Source organism: Perognathus longimembris, chromosome 17 (genome assembly GCF_023159225.1).
Source record: "Perognathus longimembris pacificus isolate PPM17 chromosome 17, ASM2315922v1, whole genome shotgun sequence".
NCBI classification, from domain to species: Eukaryota; Metazoa; Chordata; class Mammalia; order Rodentia; family Heteromyidae; genus Perognathus; species Perognathus longimembris.
Genome location: NC_063177.1, coordinates 45,621,319 through 45,643,823, shown reverse-complemented (window position 1 = coordinate 45,643,823; position 22,505 = coordinate 45,621,319). Strand labels below are relative to the sequence as shown.

Genomic DNA, 22,505 nt, shown 5'->3' with positions numbered 1-22,505 from the left:
AGACATCTAAAAATTAACCCTTCATGAAAACAATTTTAAAGGCAGAACTGGAGACTTGTAGAAAGGGTAATTTAAATTTTATTCTCTAAGAAAAAGTAAGATGGGTCATGGAAAAGTAATAGAGCACCTGCCTAGCAAGTGGAAGCCCTAGTTCAATCCCCAACATGCCCCCCCCCAAAAAGGAAAAGTAAGGGGGGGGGCAGGAAATGCTTAGAGGAAGAGAGCCCCTGCCTAACATGTATAAAGCCTTGGTTCAATCCTGAGTACCAAATGGAAATAAAGAGGTGGGGAAAAAAAGTAAGAGTTGGATATTCATGCTATAAAAAAATAATCTTCAAGTTAATAACCTGATCTGGTCTAAGAGTCTTGTCAGTCCTCATCTATCCAAACAATGAAAAAAAACAATGTAGTGGAAGTCATTTTTCTCCAGAAATAACATTTTTCCACCATTAGTACAGAAATACAACATTTAAGCTGTAACACATAGCACAATTTCATAGCAATAGGAGGTCCCATTTTGTCTCTCTGTGCCCTGACCTTCTCTTAGTTTCACCTGTACTCTGATAGATTTTTTAAAAAGAAAAAAAGGGGAAAAAAAAGAAAGCAGGCTGTGATATGGCCTAGTGGCAAGAGTGCTTGCCTTGTATACATGAAGCCTTAGGTTTGATTCCTCAGCACCACATATATTAAAAAAAAAAAAAAAAAAAGACCAGAAGTGGCGCTGTTGCTCAAGTGCCAGTGCTAGCCTTGAGCAAAAAGAAGCCAGGGACAGTGCTCAGGCCCTGAGTCCAAGGCCCAGGAATGGCCAAAAAAAAATCCAGCAAAGCAAAGGGAGACTGCTGCCCCCTTTCAGATCCCAGGCTGACATGAGCATCATGTGAAGTAAATGAAAGCTGCCCTTCAGACCACCAAGTCCAAATGGAGAGTGCCACTTCCTAGACAAGAAGACTGTTTCCCCTTGTAATCTCAAGACTGCTACTGATAGGACAAAGGCTGCCTGGAGACTGACCTTGCCAATGTGCTACACTTAACCCTCCTTTCCCGTTTCATATAAATTCCTCCAGCTGTTTTCATGTGGGATGCATGACCCAACCAGGCTCTGGAGACCCCAAAAGTCAGCTTCTACTCTGGTATCCCAATAACAACAGGATGTTTTAGGAAACAGACCATGTCTGGCAGGGCACTTACCTGCATGTGATCACCAGCCAAAACAATCCGAGTGTTTTTAGCTGCTAATGCTAGAGGCATAATGGTTTCACACTCCATGGCCTGGGCGGCTTCATCTAACAGAATGTGTGTAAAGAACCCTACAAAGAACAGTGGAAAGACAGTGAGATGTATTACAGCAGCAAAAATGGCAGGCATTGGTCTTGAGTCTACTAAGAAAAGACTTTACCTTTGTTAATCTAAGAGTTATCTAGTAAGTACTTTTAAGGCCTGTTCTCCATTAGATAATCATCAATATAAGTCATCATTAAAAAATAGTTGTTCACATAAATAGCTATTTGACTTAACAGATTATGTAAATGCATCTAATACTAACCATTCAAAGGCCAACAGCTACATCAGTACATATACAAAAGACTAGGAGCTAAGCACCAGTGGGTCACACCTATAATACTAGCTACTCAGAAGGCTGAGATCTGGGAATCATGGTTTGAAGCCAGCCTGGGCAGGAAAGTCCATGAGACTCTTATCTCTAAAACACCAGAAAATCCGAAGTGGAACTATGGCTCAAAGTGGTAGAGTGCAAGCCTTAAGCACAAAAGCTCAACGACAGTGCCCAGGCCCTGAGTCCAAGCCCCAAAACAGACAAAAAACAAACAAACAAGCGAACAAACAAACAAAGATAAGAATATGGTAGAAAGGAAGGATTACCGGGATTTGAATTCAGGGACCACACCTGCCAGCTAGACTGGTATTTTTACCACTTAAGCCATTCCTCTTGTTTTTTTGTTGGCAATTTGTGAGACAGTCTCATGAACTTTTCTGCCCAAGTTGGCCTTAAAACATGATCCTTCTATTCTCCATTTTCCAAGAAGCTACTAGGATTACCGGCATGAGCCACTAGTGCCCAGCTAAGAAAAGGTTTTCAAGGTGAAGAATAGACAGTCATGGTGGCTCACAACTGTAATCCTAGCTTGTTAAGAGGTAAGGATGGAGAGGATCATGGATCAAGGCCAGCTCTGGCAAAAAGTTAATGAGACTCCATTTCAATAAACAAACCAGGTATGGTGGTACACATCGGTGATGCTAGCTACATGGGAGGCAATGGTAAGGCTATCCCTGCTTTCCTAGTCCAAACTGTGAGACCGTATCTGAAAACTAATGCAAAGCGAAAAGGTTTGGGGCTATGGCTCACGTAGAAGAGAGCAAAGCCATGAATTCAGTCCTTTACACCACAAGAAAAAGTACAAGATAGTGGCTTTTCACCAAAAGAAGAATTATACATTAACCACCTCAGAGCTTTTTCACAGTTTGTCAAAATACCAAAAGTACAATAATAGTTGCTCATAAGTAACTTTACTGTAAGCATGTACACTAGACATTAAAGAAAATCATATCCAGTATCTAATAAAAGGAAACAGTTATAACCTAACTTGGACTGACAACAAAGGGTTCTTATTTGCAAATCCACTAATTTAAGTTGATTTTTCACACACAGCCAGATGTCTCTTCATACAGATATATCCCAAGGAATGTACGAACATCAGAGACAGTGTACTTACACAAATATAAATGACATACAGACTGTGTGTGTGTGTGCGCGCGCGCGCCAGAGAGAGGGCAAGAGCCTATCGCTGATAGAACCACAATGAACAAAAGGAAATGACACAATCCAGAGAACATGTCAACATAGGGTGTGGTATTCTAGGGAAAACAATCAATGGGACACTGCTTTATAACAAACTTCTGTGTCATGTGCCTGTAGTCCCAGCCACTCAGAAAACTGAGAAGAAAAAGTTCAAAGCCAGCCTACACAACAGAGTGAAGCCTCACATCACTCACTCATACACACACAAATACAATAGTACAGTAAATACATAGGCCTGGAACACAATCTTTTGTCATCATCATAGAATTGTGTGCTTGTTTGCCAGTCCTGGGGCTTGGACTCAGGGCCTGAGCACTGTCCCTGGCTTCTTTTTGCTCAAGGATAGCACTCTGCCACTTGAGCCACAGCGCCACTTCTGGCCGTTTTCTGTATATGTGGTACTGGGGAATTGAACCCAGGGCCTCATGTATACGAGGCAAGCACTCTTGCCACTAGGCCAAATCCCCAGCCCCCATTATAGAATTATGTACAGCACATCCCTAACTGGAGCATAGTACATTTGTTTCCACCAGCATCACTATACCAAATAAGTAATATAATCTCTTGTGATTTTCTCATGGTTACAGCCTTACCAGGCAGTATGAACTTCCAATTCCATTATAATCAAAGAACAGCCATTATATATGATTTGTTAATGAAAACTCATTATAAGTTGGACAACAATATACATAAGTTTTTCCAGTCTAAGATCCTACTGTGGGTCTTTTTTAATCATCATATTTTGTTATTGTTCTTGTAATCATTGCAGAAATAGTGACTGTTACCAAATGTCAAAACTGTTTTATATCAACTGACCCCCAGACATAAATCCAATAGGAGGAAACGTCCATTATTGGGCCGTTGTCATGCACATGCCAGGGCACAACAGTATGTACAGAAGGAAGGAAAAGTCCCTTTAGCCCCTTGGAGAGGAAAAGGTGACAAAGGAAAAGCCCCATCACCACAATGCCAACTCCCCAGGTAGCAAAGTGGACCTCATTTTATTATCATAGCAGAGATCACAGAGTGAAAGTACAAAAACTCACTATAGGTCACTGGCATACTGATGTCTTTTTTTTTTTGGGGGGGGGGGGCAGTCCTGGGGCTTGAACTCAGTCAGGGCCTGAGCACTGTCCCTGGCTTCTTTTTGCTCAAGGCTAGCACTCTATCACTTGAGCCACAGTACCACTTCTGGCCTTTTTTCTTTTTCTTTTTTTTCTTTTTTTTTGCCAGTCCTGGGGCTTGGACTCAGGGCCTGAGCACTGTCCCTGGCTTCTTTTTTGCTCAAGGCTAGCACTCTGCCACTTGAGCCACAGCGCCACTGCTGGCTGTTTTCTGTATATGTGGTGCTGGGGAATTGAACCCAGGGCCTCATGTATACAAGGCAAGCACTCTTGCCACTAGGCCATATCCCCAGCCTTCTGGCCTTTTTTTATGTAGCTGGTGCTGAGGAATCAAACCCAGGGCTTCATGTATACAAGGCAAGCACTCTTGCCCACTAGACCATATTCCCAGCCCCCTAATTTCTATTTTGATTCCTATGTCCCTGCTATTGAGAATTCAACCTGCCAGGCACCACCAGTGGCTCACATCTGTAGTCTTTGCTACTTAAAGAGGTTGAGATCTAAGGACTGCAGTTTGAAGCCAGCCCAGGCAGACAAATCCAAGAGACTCTTATCTCTAATTAACTACTACAAAAAGCTGGAGTGGAGTTGTGGCACAAGTGATAGAGCGTTACCCTTGAGCAAAAATGCTCAGGGAAAGTGCTAGGCCCTGAGCTCAAGCCCCAGGACCAGCACTAAAAAAAGAAGAAAAAGAAGAGTTTAACCTGTCTGTAAAATGTTCTAATGAAAATAATCTTTAGGTTGGGAACTTTCTACGCCTTCCAGGCTAGCAGTAGTACCAATCACAACCACCCGGTAAATAAATGGCTGTGGGTAAGTGACAGCACAGGCAGCACTGACTCATCTATATCACTTGGCATAAGCAAGACATAATCACGTGTTTTTCTTCCCATTGAACAGAAGGTCTGCTTTTGGCTTATTTTGTTTTGAGACAGGATCTCACTATGTAGCCCAGGCTAGTCTCAAATTCAATCCTCTTGCCTCAGCCTCCTGAGAGCTAGGATTACAATTTCCTGGCTCATGTTTGTTCTAAAAGATTAAGAAAAATGACTATATAAACATGGGATCAAATTAGAAAAACTGAGACTAATGAAAAATACTGTTTTCATTAGGTAAGACTTTAATTAAATGGAGGTAGGTGTCTATCAGGAACTGCATAATCACAAAATTGTTGACTACTACTAAAGCTTGCAAAAGCAACTTGAATTTATCAAACTGACTTAGCTTGAGCCTTGATTTTCCTGTCTATAAAATAAGCCTTTATATGGTTCCTATAAGAATTAAATGAAATAAAATATAAACAACGTTCAAGACTAAAGACCTAACTGACTTCCAAAAAGTTATGATTCAATCAACACTCAATCTCTTTAAAGCCATTCTTTCTTTCTTACAAATGATCCTAGTTTAGGTGGCTGAAATTTTTAACCCATGTGGCAAGTATGCATAATATAATCATAAAGTAATGAGACTGATTGTTAAATGGACATACCAAAATTTACATTTCATATAGTGTTGTTCCAGTCAAAGAAGTCACTTGGGATGAAATATAACTCATTCCAATAATGCTGCCACAGTTCAAAACATTTCTGAACCTCTGCTTTGTAACTGCCCTCACCAGCCAGCTATGAGCTGCATGCACAAGAAAACAGGTCTCATTACATTGGAGGCACGTCTCTTTTTCTTATTTTTTTTTAACCCATAATGGATTACCCAGGCTGATCAACTACCTTATTCACCAGACACATCTCAGCTATTTGCATATTTTCTAAAATTACATCTCCCTTCAATAAAAAGAAAAAGAAAAAAAAAAGTTGGCTACCACTTTTTCCTTTAAGATAAACAGAAGTTTATCAGGAGCCTCCAGGTATGTATATCCTGGGCCAGGTGCCAAGAAAATATGGTGAAGAGAACAGGGACTTGGGTGTTCAAAAGGATCTGATTCCAAAGGAGACAGTAAAAAGGACATTGAGTGATATTGACAAGTATAACATGGGAGTAGCAAATGAGTTTCGTTCTAGTGTCTAGTTCAAAGGGATACTACTTTTCCATGGTTAAGCTCTACGTATTTACCAGAACTCTTATCTTATACTTGCATTTAAGTTAGATTGATCAATCTTCAGGTTACACACACATACAAAAAAAAAAACTTACATAATTGTTTCTACACTATATAATACAAAAGCAATTTAAGACAAAAAGTTGAGAAGATTGTAAAAAGCAACACTGCCTAAATTTGAATTCTTCACAGATCTTAATAAAGAACCACTGCTTAGCTTTCAGAGAAAAGTGAATCAGCAGTCAGAAAGTGTTTATACTAGGGCTGGCAAATTCTTCCCAGTGAAAGGCCACCCAGTGCATATTTTAAACCTTACAGGCCAGATGGCCTCGGCTGTAATTACTTAACTGCAGCACAAGAAAGCTATAGACAAGAAATATGTAAAGAGATGAGCATGGATAGCCATGTGCCATCCAGTAAAACTTTCTTTACAGAATCAATCATGCCAGGTGCTAGTGGCTCATGCTTGAAATCCTAGCTACTCAGAAGGCTGAGATGTGGAAGACAGATGTTTATAGCTAACTCTGCCAGAAAGTTCACCAGATTCCATCTCCAAAGCAACCAGCAAAAAAGCAAGGCTGGAGGCATGGCTCAGGTGGTAGAGTACCAGGCAGGCAAGTATAAGGCCCTGAATTCAAACCCCAATACCACAAAACAAAACAAAAAAACCAACTGACAACTGGCATCAAGCCAGATATGGGCTATCATTTGCCAATATCTAAACTGAATGCATAAGCTTGTAAGACACAGGTTCTGTGTCTGGAGTGGGCATACCAGGTTCAAGGTCCAGCTGACAGAGGTACTGGGAAGTGTTCAATGTCACCACCACCACTCGATGGTTAAGAATATCTTCTTTCTGGGGCATCTGAAAGGTGGAATGTGCGCTGGAGATCAAACAGTACTGATGCACAACTGGGTGGACAGTCTTTACCCAGCGATTTCGGAAATATACCCTGCAAAAAAAAAGGTAACATTTCTGATTTACATTTAATAATATCTCCATAGTATCTGTTTTATTGAAAATTTAGCAAATACTCTAGCAGTACTGACTGTAAAAATACTTAAAGACTTTATACTTTCATTTTTGTGATAGTTATGGTAGACAGTATTAATAAGGTCAATCAAAACCATCTAATATTTTTCAAATTCCGAAAATAGTGACAAATAACAATTAAACTCATAGTTAAAGATTTTGGCTGACAATGTAGCTCCATGGTACAACACTTGCCTAGCATGTGTAAGACCCTAGGCACAATCCCCAACAACAGGGGAAAAGTAGATATACATCATACCAATTAAGTAAGAAAGAAATTCTTAAAACAGGCGAGAGCCTAGTGACAAAATTTTAGTACATTGCAACCTTATTCATGTATTAAATTCATATGCAACAAATAAGCAATTAAATGGATAGTTTGAATACTAAGAATCAGAAAGATCTGATCTAACAAGAATACCTATTTAAAAAGCTATCTAAAATTTTTTTAAATGCCTTCAATGTGCCTAGAAAGCAGTAAATGCACTTTTTTTCAAAAGACAGATTTCCCAGAGTTATTACTTTGCCAAAATAGATGCTGATCCCCAGATCTATGGATAGAAAGAAACTACATTCCTTTATATTGCCTTTAAAGTCTCATTATAATTCAAGTTAAAAATGAAACCAAGGACAATCTAAAATCTTCATCTCCAAATATTTTAACATACACTTAGCTCTTCCTGCCAATGAACAGGATTTCATAATTTGAATCCTAAATGTGTCACTATCATACTTTCCAAGGCATCATCTAGACTGCACAGTACAGAGGAGACAGTAAATCCCTCATCAGCCTCACTCCCTAAAGACACCATGGTCACACGTAGGCTCTTGGTGCCCTCTTGTGTTCCTTCCTTGGCATCCTACCACAATTCCACTATAAAGTTGATCTCCCCAGAGCAGCTTGTCATTTTAATTTTTCTACTCCATCTCCCAAACATTTTACATTCATTGTTCATCATGAGGAAAATTATACTTTATATACTAATCTGAGTCAATATGATCATATATCATGCTAATAAATCCTAAGAATTCAATGCATTAATTCTCTTGGGAAATATAGTTGCAAATTTAATGCTTTTTCTGAACAGCAAAAAATACTGTGAAAATGTAAAGAAAACATTTGGGGAAGTCAGATGTTCTTCCTAGTTTTACTCCATTTATTAAATGAAATAACATGAAACTTAGATTTGAATATTTTTCCATTTTGCGCTGAGTCAGCTGTGCAACTTAAGGAATAGGAAGATCAGCTAGCAGGCTAGTTCCATATGTGGGCTACTAATAACACTTAAAATGCACTGGAACATAACTTGTTATCCTACATGTTTAGATGCACTCATTGCCTGTTAGATTATAGCTTATAAACAGTAATTTTACATGGAACAAGGTCAATATTACTTAGTGTAACAATAGATTTTAGTGGTCAGCAATAACAGTTCTAATTACCTCAAGTGTGAAATGGCCTATGCTAAGTCAACCAAGATTTGAAAGTGCTCTATTCCACTGTTCTAAACCCACCATACCAAGATAACTGAGACTGGCACATTTTTTACAACACACATAGACCCAAGTTCTACCAATACAACAAATTAACGATTTCCCTACATTAAAGAAAGAACATTTCTGACACAAAAAGCAGATTCTCAACTTTTACTCCTAATCTACAATAGATAAGACTCTAAACCAAACTAGTGATTGGTAAAATAATCCTTCAATAAATGTGACATTTTAACTTACAGCTAGTATATTCATTTGATATTTTCTTATTAAATACAACTGTATTCTACTTAAGACAATGATCTCTGCTTTGTTTTCTAGAGTAAAAACAAAATGCAGCAAAAGAACCTATGTGAGAAGGCCAAACCGGTCTTATCTCTCTTTTTCAATTCAATTCTAAAACCATTTGAATGGTTTTGGTTATGGTACTTAAAGTGTTATATTGCCTAATTTCAATTTTCCATGCCTAGGCTCAACTAGAAACAAAAAGTTAGTGAATTATGAGTCAAAGTGTGGTTAGAAATTAATTTTAACAGTAATTTGAAGAACCTAGGCCATGACATATTAGTTGGTAAAATGGCAAAACTAAACATTAATTCATATAACAATGAAAGCAAATGGTAGCTTTGTAAGAAATACTTCATGATTCTTTATTGTTTTCTGAAGAAAAGGATTTTTGTTCTCCCAGAGTCCTCAAGGTACATATTCAGAGGATCTCACTAGATTTTTCTAGCAAAAAGTTGTGAATTACAGTTAATGACATTATATTGCAGAAATCATTTTAGTATTTCATGTGCCTCTAATATGTAGCTTTCATGAAATCACCATGATTAAACAAAATTTTATTTCCATAAATAAACCATCACTACATGACCACTCAGCCATGTAAAATATGCTAGAATTTCAACTAAATTAAATTCAATTTCAATTAATAATATTTATATTATTTCATCATACTTGCTTTTAGAGGTATATATCAAAATCTATTATTCAGGGTGTAACATTTTTACATATGAAACTTAAAAAAAGGATGTCTTTCTATATATTTAATGTTCAAGAAATTAGCAGTCTAAGTGTTTACATTTTACCTTCATTTTAAATGTGTTTTTTTTTCCAGAAGATATAACCTCCAAATGACAATACAGAATTAAAGATCTGGGTATTTCCAAAGCTACTAAAATCTTTACAGACACCTTTTCTTAAGAATAACAAAGTATGATAAAGATACGTAATAAGCCTTAAAAAAATACCTGAGAGGTCTTGCCTGGGGATTGCCTGCTTCTACATATGGATGTAAATAATCCTTTATGTAGAGATCAGCAGCACTATTAGAATGGGTGCAAATGAGAATCCTGCTGAAATAAATGGTGCAAATAAAAAGAATGATAAAACACAAAACTACTCAAGCAGTATAATACAAAAAAGGAGTGGCCATCTTACTAGTCCAATATCCCTTTCCCTTAACCTACCCATCAGTCTCTAACATTACTCAATGACAACTTTAGGAATTTCTAGTACGGTAGTCTAAAAGGAAGTCCCCCAAACTATGGTTAAACCTATATATAATAATGTAGTTTTTAACCAGCTCATTGGGCTCTAACATATATCACAATTCCTCAGAAAACTGAAGGTTTATAGCTCTTTAAAAAACTAACATTGGGGGGCTGGGAATACGGCCTAGTGGCAAGAGTGCTTGCCTCGTATACATGAAGCTCTGAGTTCAATTCCCCAGCACCACATATATAGAAAATGGCCAGAAGTGGCGCGGTGGCTCAAGTGGCAGAGTGCTAACCTTGAGCAAAAAGAAGCCAGAGACAGTGCTCAGGCCCTGAGTCCAAGGCCCAGGACTGGCAAAAAATAAAAACAAAAAACTAACATTAGGGACTGGGAATGTAGCTTAGTGGTAGAAGGCTTGGGTTCAATTCCTCAATACCACATAAACAGAAAAAGTCAGAAGTGATGCTGTGGCTCAAGTGGTAGAGTGGTATCCTTGAGCAAAAGGAAGCCATGGGCATGCTCAGGCCCTGAGTTCAAGAAAAAAAAAAAAAAACTAACATTGTTTTCATGGCCAATTTTTTAAAACATTATGTTTTAAGAGGATTGAAATTCACTTTAGGGTTTGCGTTTTGCTTTAATTTCTAAGCTGAATGAGAACTGTCTTATTGGCCCTCATTTTATATTTAAATGAACTTAAGAGCCTTGCTACCAAACACAAGCATCTCTTCCACCCCCTTACCTCGTCTCCTGCTGCTGCAGTATATGCTTGACGGCCTGAGCCAGCGTGAATGTTTTGCCTGTCCCATAGGGTCCAATGATAAGGACAGGCGGCAGCTGGATGGAAAGTGGAGTGGTAATGGCCAAGACAGCTTCTTTCTGTTTGGCATTTAGTCGAGGGTCCAACTGTTCATCCCATTGTCTGTGAAAAATACAAATGTGAACTTACTTAAGTCGTATGCTTCTTAGTCACCAACACAACTTGACATGACACACAAGTATTCTGCATTTTCCTGAGCCATTAAACCTACTAAAATAATAGCACCTAAAACTACTGATGCTTATCCTAAAACCACTTTTTAGGAAATTAAAAACTAATCTTATTTAAGCAACTAAGAAATAGTCTAGTAACTGCTCCCTTCCTGAATAGTAATAGTAATGTTTCAAAAACATCATTTGCCTGTCACATAAAAGCATCAAAGCCGCTGATAAATTGTATAAAAAACAAAATGCAAAAGGAAAACTACGTGAATTTCAATTATTAATCCATTGAAAGGTTTAAAATGAGAAAAAAGGGGGGAAAACTTGTATGCCCTTAGGAGACACCTTTTACAAAGCATTCATTTAGAAAACTGCAAAAACTTTATAAAGTATTAAAAGCCACACATTTTCTAACATGTTCATGCACACAAATCATATACATGTCACAGTAGTAAAAATGACTGAGATCTAGCTTGCTAGTGTCCCTTCTAAGATGATTTGGCTAAGTTTTGGTTTTTAAATGGGCAGCAGATGCTGAAACAGATCAAACGAAGTGGAGAATAAACAGCATCCTTTCCAAATCTACAATACTAAATATTGCCACAACTATGATAAAAATGACAAGGATGTGAACCAAAATAAGAAGGGTGTGTAGAGAGGTTCTTAGAAAATTTCTAACATGCCAAAATAATGATCCCAAAATAGGAGAAAGGAGTTTAGATATGAAAATCTCCTCTCTATAAGGCTGCATTCTATTTAGTCTAAAGCTAGTTCTATATACAAAATCATGTTAATATTTTCAATTTTTAATTACATAATGCTACTATGAGAGATTACCTCAAACCTAAAAAAAAAAATTTTAAAACATAGCTTGGAAGATAAACTTTACCAGTACTTATTTTGCTTGACTTAAAAAAATTTTAACATTAATAAAAGAAGGACAAAATGATATCTATGCAGTGGCCCTAGCTGTCCTGGAAGGCAAGTCATAACAGTTTACTTCATCCAAATTCTGCCATACCTAACAATAATGTTCCATCTTCTAGAAATGAAGAAAATGACCACTAATTCCAGCCGTGACAAATGTGGCAGACACTTGGAATGGTTACCCCAAAACCATTCACAACACCCTTTTCTTCTGTCTCCTTCTACTGTTAGGCCTAGCTAAGCCATAATACAGCATTCCTCAGCCTCTTTTACTAGAGATACATCTTAGTCAATTGCGTGGAGGAAGAAGTCTCTCAAAATAGCTTCTATATTCAATAAGACAAAAAGCAAAGCCTCATGAGTTGTTATTGTGAAGAAAGAAACCTTCTTGCTCTGCCACCTTCCTTGTTCAGCTGGTTGGAAAGTGTGAATGGAAAAGAACTCTAGAGAAAGCATGGTACAGCCATGAGACAACCAACACCAAGAAGAAAAGCCACATGCTCCACTGGAAGAGAGCAGAGGGGAATCTCAGGCCTCCACAGCACTGCTGTGCCCTGGCCCCACCCCAGGCCACATACCTCTAGGCTCAATAACTTCCGTCCCCCATTACAATAAAAAACAGCAACTTGTACTCACAACTGATCACTATCGTTCTTTGATACCTGCCCCTCATCTTCCTTTATCTGAATGTGGAGGTTACGATACTTGCATCAGGTGGTTAACTATATATCAACTAAAATATCCACATAAAAGTGTTTGGAAAATTGTGGTTAAATGTTAGTTGTTTTTTGTTTAGACTCTGTAATACTTCAGAAGATTGTAGAAAAAATAGGTATTACTTGACCAGTAGATTTTTTTTTATTTTTATTTTTATTTTTTTTGGCCAGTCCTGGGCCTTGGACTCAGGGCCTGAGCACTGTCCCTGGCTTCCTTTTGCTCAAGGCTAGCACTCTGCCACTTGAGCCACAGCGCCACTTCTGGCCATTTTCTGTATATGTGGTGCTGGGGAATCGAACCCAGGGCTTCATGTATACGAGGCAAGTGCTCTTGCCACTAGGCTATATCCCCAGCCCCCAGTAGATATTTTTTTAAACAAACCCTTAAAAGTCCATCCTAATCTTTCAAATCTGAGGACTCTAATGACTTAGAGAGTGGGAGGCGGAAGATAACATATGTTAAGTACAAAACTAAGAGATTAAGGACAACTTACAAGTGTAATTCTGCAATGTCCTGGTCTCTTTTATTTATGTACCTAGTCTGCTTATCAATTATTTCAGTGTAAAGGCTTGCTCCAGAGATCTGAAACTATCACTGTCCATTATCTGCAATTTCTAGCGCTGAATAATGAATTTGTAAAGAAAGCCAATGATTAAAACAAATTATGTTTCTTTACTGTACCATAATTATAAGGGAAAAGTTTATAATACTACATATGTCATGAATCATCTTTGACTTTCACAATTTAAAAAAAAATCAAGATTTCCCAAATGTATTCTAAATAAACTTTAAAAATTATTTTATTCTCAGAACCACATTAATTCAAAGTCCTTTTCTCCCTAATGCATTGTCATAATTTATAGACTACATACCCAAGAAGAAATTCTCAACCTCCTTTACCTATCTATGTTGTACTTTATTCCAGAAAAGCTTTTAAATGGCTTGTTTCTCAGTATATTGCTAGATCTAGAACCTTCCAACTACTGTTTATATACTACGGTGGAGTGAAGTCTTTTCCAGTTTAAAAGTTTTCTGCTACTTAACATTTTGTTACTTTTTTAATTAGTATAGTAGTGATTGAAGATTATATGTAATTCTCAGAAGTGAGCATTTCAAGTAAAATTACCAAACAGTTTACTGCTGTAGCCTCATATTTGAAAATCTGTTTTTTTTCCCTGTAAACTTGAAATTCTAATTTAATGTGTCAAATATTAGCAATATGCAAGACCTACAGGAATTCAAAATAAGTAAGACGGGGTCTTATTTACAGAGCTCAGAGTCTAGAGAGAAAAGTAGATATATATACAATTGGCAAAAATCACCTGAAGAGTGGGGCACCCACCAGTGGCTCATGCCTGTAATCCAACTACTCAGGAGGCTGAGATCCTCCAGGGTCAAGGTTTGAAGCCAGACCAAAAAGAAAAATTAAGACTGGAAATGTCACTCAAGTTGTAAGAAGATGAATGGGAATTTGAGTTCTAGAGTTCACATACCAGTTCCATCAATAATAACAATAATAAAAACTGGAGAGAGATGGTGCTTAAAAGTGCAAACTGCCAAGCACTCGCAAGCATTTGTTGAAATAATGAAAGAATAGATAGTCATGGTCATCTACTTAAAGGAAAGCACTTGAGCTGGACAAAATATTAAAGGACAAGGAATTCTTCAACAGACAATACAAAGCAAAGATTCTTTCAAACTGGAGATCACATAAATATGAGACAGGGCTGGGGAAGGAAGAGACCAAAAGTCATGTGATGGGCTAATATTTTCAGCTTTACAAGATGGAAAAAAAAGTCTGTAGATTATGGGACATAAATACATTTAACATTATTGATAGGGCTAGAGGCATGTCTCAGCGATATTGTGCCAGCCTTGCAATCACAAGGCCTCCATACCATGAAAAAAGAAATAATTAAATAAAATAAAAAATAACAAAGTGAAAGGCCAAGATCAAATCCCACTACCATAAAAAATTAATTAACAAAGCTATAATAATGAGGGAAGTAAATATAGGAAATATTAAATAAATTTCAAAGCAATATAGCTAGACTAAAAAACACGGAAGAAGAAAGGTAGTGTAAAGCAAAACTATGACAGAACTCTGAAAAGATACTGAGGGAAAGCAGTCATTAAGTAACACAGCTTTATATTTAAGATCTCAGATTATCAATTGATCAGATATTCGTGAACAGTGAAAGATCATAATTATTTTATGTTCTAACTAACTCTAACTCTAGAAAAAATATGTGAGTTAAGAGCAAACAACAAGGACTTGTATGAAGGACAAAATCAACAAGAATGCTACAGAAATAATCCAGCCTGAAATTTAGCACTGGACATAAGAATAGAAAGAATAGGATAGATTCAGAAAGGCTAAAAAAGAATAAGATAGATTCGGAGATGCTAAAAAAGAAAGGTATCCCTGGATTTTTCTAAGTAGGGGATCATGGTTACTTTCAAGACAGTAAACAAGGGAAAATAGAGCTTACAGCAAACAGAAGATGATACTGGAAACATGTAGACCACTCTATGAAGGATTTTATCAGTTTAAAAAAGGTTGGGGGGGGGGGGGCCTGGGAATGTGGCCTAGTGGTAGAGTGCTTGCCTAGCATGCATGAAGCCCTGGGTTCGATTCTTCAGTACCACATAAAGGAGGAGGCGGGGAGAACAGTAAGGGCTCTTTTTGCTGTTAAGTCATGCTGTATTTTGTTCTGTTTTTAGGACCAGGAGAAATGGAACAGTTAAAGGGAACAGGTGGCATTTTTAGACTTGGCCTCTAAAAATGTCCCACGTAGCCCTGTGTTCCTTTTTCCCTTGTCAATACCCACAGTGGACTGGGAAACCAATTGCTGAAGATGCTAGGGCCCCCCATCCACATGGAACAAGGCCACACTCTATGATGGCTAGACTAACACAAGTAACCAACTGTACGATAATGAGTCATTGAATTTTGTTTTTTGTGGTGTCTTTTTTGAAGGTGGAGTGAGTTGAAAAAGATAGACTAATAGGTTAAGTTCTAGTGAAAAGAATGAAAAGACACAATCCTATAACTATCCTCTCCTCTCTCTAACCTCCTCTCCTCTCCCTATTCCTCTCTCTGTTCTTGAGATAAACCAGAAATATCTTCCTTAACTGCATGGAAAGAAGTGCCAGACAGAATTCAAGCAAAACATATTTACACAGTCATTAACTCAAGGGCAGTTTCTGAAGTAGTATCTTCTATCATACTTTCTCCACTTTGCCAAATCACAGAATCATCTTCAGTCAAAAACTATTTTAAATGAACTATTTGAACCACTTTAGAAAAGCCCTAATTTTCCCATTTGGCATCTATGCAGCAATAACCCTAAGCTGGGATGTTTAGCATCCTATCAAATGAGAGCTGTTGAGAAAAGCAAAAGAACTCATTAGATTCTGGGGGAAAGCAAAGAAAACAGATGAAGCTTGTATGCTGCATTCTAGGTTTTCTTCTTCTCTCTCAATCTCTAAAATGTCTCGAGGAACACAGACAATCTTCCTTGTAAATGTATGCTTGTTACTTGACACAGACATTCAACTTGACATAAACATGCTTTCTTCCTAAGACTTCCCCTTCAGTACCTGTTGGGACTCCAGGGTATGGTGGGAGTCATATTGATGTCTGGAAACAAAACACCATTGTCCTTGATCCTGTCTAGTGCATAATGCATTTCACAGAGGGGTAATCTATTCAACTGAAACTGAAGTTCAACCTGAAACACAAATGAAAATTCATTTTCAAGTGAATTTTTCAAAGGCACTTAAGCAAACATCACTGGCTGGTAGTATAGCCGAGTACCTTGTGGAGACAACAGTTTGCTGGGGACAAGTTTGGAGATTGTTAGGAAGTGCATTTATTCTAATAATTATTAATGTACATAGTATTTGCTTATTTAACACCAGCATTTTACATGAATAATACTATCATTAAGATCATTTGACACATTAAGAAACTGAGGTACGGGGCTGGGAACATGGCCTAGTGGCAAGAGTGCTTGCCTTGTATACATGAAGCCCTGGGTTCGATTCCCCAGCACCACGTATACAGAAAACGGCCAGAAGTGGCGCTGTGGCTCAAGAGGCAGAGTGCTAGCCTTGAGCAAAAAGAAGCCAGGGACAGTGCTCAGGCCCTGAGTCCAAGGCCCAGGAAACTGAGGTACTTGTAAGCTAAGTAGTAATTAGATAAGATTACCTGATAAAGAATAAAATTTGATAAAATCCATAGAACATCTATGAAATATCATGTATTGAATGATAATCAGCCTTACAATACTGTAAGAATTTATTATAAGTGAATAATTTTCACAAAGTTTTATGTTTAAGAAAAAATAAAGCTGGAGCACAGTAGCTCACATCTGAGATCTCAGCTACATGGGTCGCATAAATAGGAAGCTAACAGTCTAGTTCCAGGCAAAAATGGCAACTCTTATTAGAAAATAAAGTTATGTTTACAACTCCAGAGGCTTAATTCTAGTCTTAAACTACCTAGCAAGTACAAGTCCCTGAGTTTAATGCCCAGTTGTAAAAAACAAAAACCCAAAACCAAAACAAACAACAACAACAAAAAACAAAACCCAGGAGGGTAAAGGAAAAAGGTTAACTTTCCAATTAAATATGGTAGACTGAATTTGAGAGTCACCTACAGACCTAGTAAGACATTAAGAACAAACCAGACATAACTGTGGATGACAGATTTCTTAGCATATGTCTTAAGTTTTTTATTGTTGTTCACCACAGACTTAAAACTTTAATCAGAAAGCTCAACCTTGATTAAACAGGAATATTCTAGTTGTTCCTTAAATTAGGAAGCATCAAAGCAGGGTGTAGTATCACACAACTACAATCCAGCACTCAGGAGTCTGAGGCAGGAGGACTACAAGTTTGAGGTTATCCTGGGTGCAGTAGTGAGACTGTCTCAAGAGAACAACAAAGCTGAGTAGCAGTAGTCCATGCCTGTAATCCTAGCTACTCAGAAGGCTGAGATCTGAGGATCAACCCATGATCCATGAGACTTATTTCCAACTTAAGCACACCCCCCCGGGCAAACAAAAAGCTTAAAGTGAAGAGGTGGCTCAAGAGGCAGAGCACCACCAGCCTTGAGCAAAAAAGTTCAGCAACAGGGCTGGGAATATGGCCTAGTGGCAAGAGTGCTTGCCTCATATACATGAGGCCCTGGGTTCAATTCCCCAGCACCACATATACAGAAAATGGCCAGAAGTGGTGCTGTGGCTCAAGTGGCAGAGTGCTAGCCTTGAGCAAAAAGAAGCCAGGGACAGCGTTCAGGCCCTGAATCCAAGCCCAGGACTGCAAAAAAAAAAAAAAAAAAAAGTTCAGCAACAGTGCCCAGGCCCTGAATTCAAGCTCCAAAACTGACACACACACTAACACACATACACACACCAATACCAAAACAACAACAAATTTTCTCCACCAAGCTCCAATGGCTGTCTGTAATCTTTGCTATTCAGGAACCTGAGATCTGAGGTTCACAACTCAAAGCCAGCCTGGGAAGGAAGGTCCTTGAGACTCTCATCTCCAATTAACCACCAGAAAACCAGAACTGGAGTTGAGGCCTAAGTGGTTTAGCACTAGCCTTGAGCTGAAGAGCTCAGGGACAGCGCCCTGGCCAAGAGTTCAAGGCCCACGACTGACCGCCCCCCCCCCAAAAAAAAAGAATTTTCTCTGTGAGTTAGCAGAGAACTGTCCAGTACACGAATTCAAAGCCTGGGCTGGGAATATGGGCTAGTGGCAAGTGCTTGCCTCCTACACAAGAAGCTCTCGGTTCGATTCCCCAGCACCACACATATGGAAAACGGCCAGAAGGGGCGCTGTGGCTCAGGTGGCAGAGTGCTAGCCTTGAGCGGGAAGAAGCCAGGGGACAGTGCTCAGGCCCTGAGTCCAAGGCCCAGGACTGGCCAACAAAAAAAAGAATTCAAAGCCAAGCTGTACTCTCTCTGGGTAAGATAGAAGGAAGATGGGGCCAGAAGAAGACTATCAGCGGGGACAAGATGGTGAGGATGTAGCCTTCCAACCTACCTGTATGTCACAGTCAGGCCGAAGATTCAGTTCTTCACAGCATTCCCTGGATATCCTTAAAAATATATATTCTTTTGTTTTTTCTTCAATAGTAGCTTCATAAACCTTCTCTTTGGTTCCCTGGGTCTGTACTAACTTCTCTTTAGGGACTGGTAATAAATAAACGGCATTGACTTTGGTCATCACCAGTCGTCCAGCCAAAGTATCTTCAGAAAGTGTTTCAGTAAGCTTGAAACGACCAAAAAGTTGTCCATTCTGAGCATACTTTGCGCCCCCAGAAACTCCAGTGAGCATGAAGCTTGCTAGAATCTGCAAGTGCACTTTGAGGTTGAACCTGAGTCAGAAGTAGAAAACTAGTTTGAAAGTTACATCAAAACCATATATAAACACATTAAAAGTTAAACATTTCCACCAATTCCACCTTACTCAACCAAGAACTGTATACTTTTGCCTTTGATCCAAGTTGGACACAACAAAGCTTTTAAGTGAGTACATGTAAGTTATATAAAGACACAAAGATAGCTGTGTTAAAAAATAAATATGCACATTTGGAAATATCCACGTATAGAAAATGACACAATATTGTAATAAAATATATTAATATGAAAACCTGTTTGAACAAACCATCAAATCAACTGAGACTAAAAATCACCGGGACCAGAGGCAAAGATACTGTAGTAACACTAGAAGAATTGCTTTCCAGAGAGATCTTACCCAAAGATCCTACTTGTGAAATTGCACTTTTGACAGGTGCCAGTGACTCATGCCTCTAATCCTAGCTAAGAGATTGAGATCTGAAGATCACGATTCAAAGCCAGACCAGGCAGGAAAAGTCTGTAAGATGCTTTTCACCAAAAAAATTAACCACCAAAGAGCCAGACATGAAGCTATGGCTCAAGTGGAAGAGTGCTAACCTTGATCAAAAGAAAGCACAAAGTAAGCACTCAGGCCCTGAGTTCAAGCAAGCCACAGGACCAGCACTAAAAAAGAATTTCTCTTTCAATTATGTTAATGAGTAACATGTTACCAGCATAACTGTATGTGTGTGCGTACACATGCACCTGCATGTCTGAACAGGGCCTTGTTCTTGCTAGGAAAGTGCTCTACTATTTAAGTCACACCCGCAGGCCTTCGGGGCTACAAGAAGCAAATCTTATATGGGACACAGATGGAGAAGTCAAGCCTCCTAGACCTCAGTTGGGGCACTCCTTCATATGCGCACATCAGTATGAGACTGTATGTGTGAAAGCAGCACAGAGAATCAAGACATCTTCCGTCAAGAAATATGAGGTGAGAAAGATATAAACTAGAAGTCTTCTTTTACCATTCTGAAAAGGCAGTGTAATAACAAGGCACACATTTTCTACCTTTTCTCAGAACACTTCAAAACTTGAAGAAATTGTCTTAAATCTATATATTCAGTTGCGAAGAGGGTTCTTTGGTGTTTACATTTTATGTATTTTAATTAATTTACATTTTCATATCTACTTCCATTCAAAAATCATGAGTCACATCTTGCATTTAAAAGAACCAATGTCAACCTAAAAACACACAGCACTTGAATTCTGCTGCTATGTTCCAGGAACTTCAGAAGAGCAGGAAGGAGGGAGGATTCATCACTCACACTTGGCAGGGACTGAATCGAGACTCCCCAGAGAGCAAGTGATCTGCTCAAAGCTTTCTGCTCAGAAGTGGACTGATATTCATGAGAGATAAGTTTTAAAACTCCAATGACTGAAATGTAATATGCTTTTAAAAATTACCAATGAAACCCCATTCCTTTGGCAATGATGGTGAGATTATCTCAGAGTAAGACAGAAAAGGGAAATAAATCAAGACTATTTCACACTCTGGATTAGGCCGAGCTGGATTATTTTTTTTTTTTTTTTTGGTCTAGGTTCTTTATGGAGTCCTGGACCCACTTCCAATTGGAGCCAGGACCTATCTCCTTGCCCAGTTTGGTCTTGAAGATTATGGCTTTCTGGCGACATCTGCTGTGGTGATTCTTCTGTGGCTCTCTAGCTACTGACCTGTTAATGGTCAGGGTGAAGCAGCAGATGGTCGGGACACTGGCTGGTTCAGCAAGCCCCTGAGGACTGATGGCTGTGAGCAGAAGGCACAGAAGCGCAGCAGAGACCTTCATGGTGGAGGATGAGAGAGCGAACCTCCAAAGCTGGTCTCGGACTCTCTGCTGTCTTCTGGGTATTCTCCCTGGGTGTTTATAGGGAGTAGAGTGGGTGGAAGCTTCTAGAAAAGCCTTTGCCTATGTAGGGGGTCAAGTCCTGACCTGCTCTCCAGGTTCCAGTTCCTTGTTCCCTGTGTTCACCTAGTGATCTTCACAGGCGTCCACTCAAGGGCAGAGAAACTTGAAAGAGGGTACTTTTTAATGGTATCATGAATTGTTTTCAGATCTTCTTTTGTATACATGATGACAAGAATGTCTTATAAACCCTTAAGGGGACAAAAACACTTGTTTAAAACACTAAGTTTTGGCTGGACATAGTGGCCCACATCTAAAATCCTGGAACTTCAGAGGCTGAAGCAGAAGATCAAAAGCAGTCTGGGATACAAAAAAATACCCTGGTGCTCTAGACACTCACCCACAGTGAGAACAAAGGAGGATACTCTTAGGAAAGGAACACAAAGGCACAATGCCTATGTGCATCTGCTCATACAAAATAATATTTATCAAAATGAACTCCAGGAAATGGAAACAAGAGGTTTTCTTTTTGTTGCTGTTTTTGTTTTCTTTTCTTTTTGTCTTGTTTGTTCATTTATGTTTTGGGGAGGATAAGGGAGAGCACAGAAATGGAGAGACAAAGGATGAACAAATGCAGCAGTGTTACTCACAAGATATACTATATAGAAAATGAACTATACAACTTGTGGGTGGGAATGGGAAGGGAAAACTGGGAGACAGCAAGGAAAGGGGTGACATTGTCTAAAAAGAAACATACTTTTTACCTGACTTGTGTAATGTAACCTCTCTGTACATCACCTTTATAATAACAATTTTAAAATTTTTTAAAGAAAGCCCCTGTTGCACAAAAGACAAAACAGGAAACCTTGCATTACACATACATGGCACATATTTAACTTTATTAAAAAATGAGTAATACTAGATATCCTATTCTTTATTTTCTATATGATATAAAAAAGACCTGGGAACATTAAGACTTTTCTAAGAGAAAAGAGATTATTACTTCTAGTGTATTCTTACCTGGATGTGTGCCAGTACTGGGGCTTAAACTCAGTGCTTCAAGCTCTTGTTCAACTGATAGCTGGCACTCATCACTTGAGACATACCCCTCCCAACTTTTTGCTGGTTAATGAGTTTCTCTCATATTGTCTGCTCAGGTAGCCTTCAAATCATAATCCTCAGCTCTCAGCTTCCTGAGTAGCTAGGATTCTAAACATGAGCCACCAGTGCCAATTTTTAGTGTATTCTTAATTCATAAAGGACCTCTTTGTTGCTAAAAGTGATGTACAGCTCTTTTGTTTTTGTGCCGGTCCTGGGGCTTGAACTCAGGGCCTGAGTGCTGTCCCTGAGTATTTTTGCTCAAGGCTAGCACTCTGTCACCTAAGCCAAAGCTCCACTTCTGGCTTTCTGGTGGTTAATTGGAGATAAGAATCTTAAGGACTCAGATCTCAGTCCCCTGTGTAGCTAAGATTAAAGGCATACACCACCAGTGCCCAGCTATTCATAACCTTTTTCTTTACTCCTTAACTTGGCAACCACTCCCCCACCTCCCCAAACTTCCTCTTCCAGAGACTTCTATGAAGACATACTATGTGCTCTTCCATCTT

At 38.8% G+C, this 22,505-nt stretch overlaps 2 protein-coding genes across 7 annotated transcripts in view; both read right to left on the bottom strand.

The window, feature by feature from the left end:
- Positions 1–22,505, bottom strand: part of Helz (helicase with zinc finger) — a 146,815-nt gene that overhangs the window by 53,804 nt on the left and 70,506 nt on the right. For 5 of the 6 annotated variants that reach the window (XM_048366932.1, XM_048366933.1, XM_048366934.1 and 2 more), the window contains 6 exons: positions 18,699–19,032; positions 16,245–16,375; positions 10,759–10,938; positions 9,773–9,877; positions 6,770–6,948; positions 1,189–1,307 (listed from right to left, as the gene is read on the bottom strand). In XM_048366932.1, coding sequence (XP_048222889.1) covers positions 1,189–1,307; positions 6,770–6,948; positions 9,773–9,877; positions 10,759–10,938; positions 16,245–16,375; positions 18,699–19,032 — 1,048 coding nt within the window. The remainder of the gene's footprint in view (positions 1–1,188; positions 1,308–6,769; positions 6,949–9,772; positions 9,878–10,758; positions 10,939–16,244; positions 16,376–18,698; positions 19,033–22,505) is intronic. The other variant, XM_048366935.1, reaches the window with a different exon arrangement.
- On the bottom strand, positions 19,570–21,352 carry LOC125366344 (eotaxin-like). The gene has a single exon (XM_048366945.1). The coding sequence runs from the start codon at positions 20,839–20,841 to the stop codon at positions 20,569–20,571; it is 273 nt and encodes a 90-aa protein (XP_048222902.1). The 5' UTR covers positions 20,842–21,352; the 3' UTR covers positions 19,570–20,568.

What these genes read in the sequence shown, in the direction of transcription:
- LOC125366344 (XM_048366945.1), bottom strand. Translation starts at nt 20,841, where the DNA reads ATGAAGGTCTCTGCTGCGCTTCTGTGCCTTCTGCTCACAGCCATCAGT.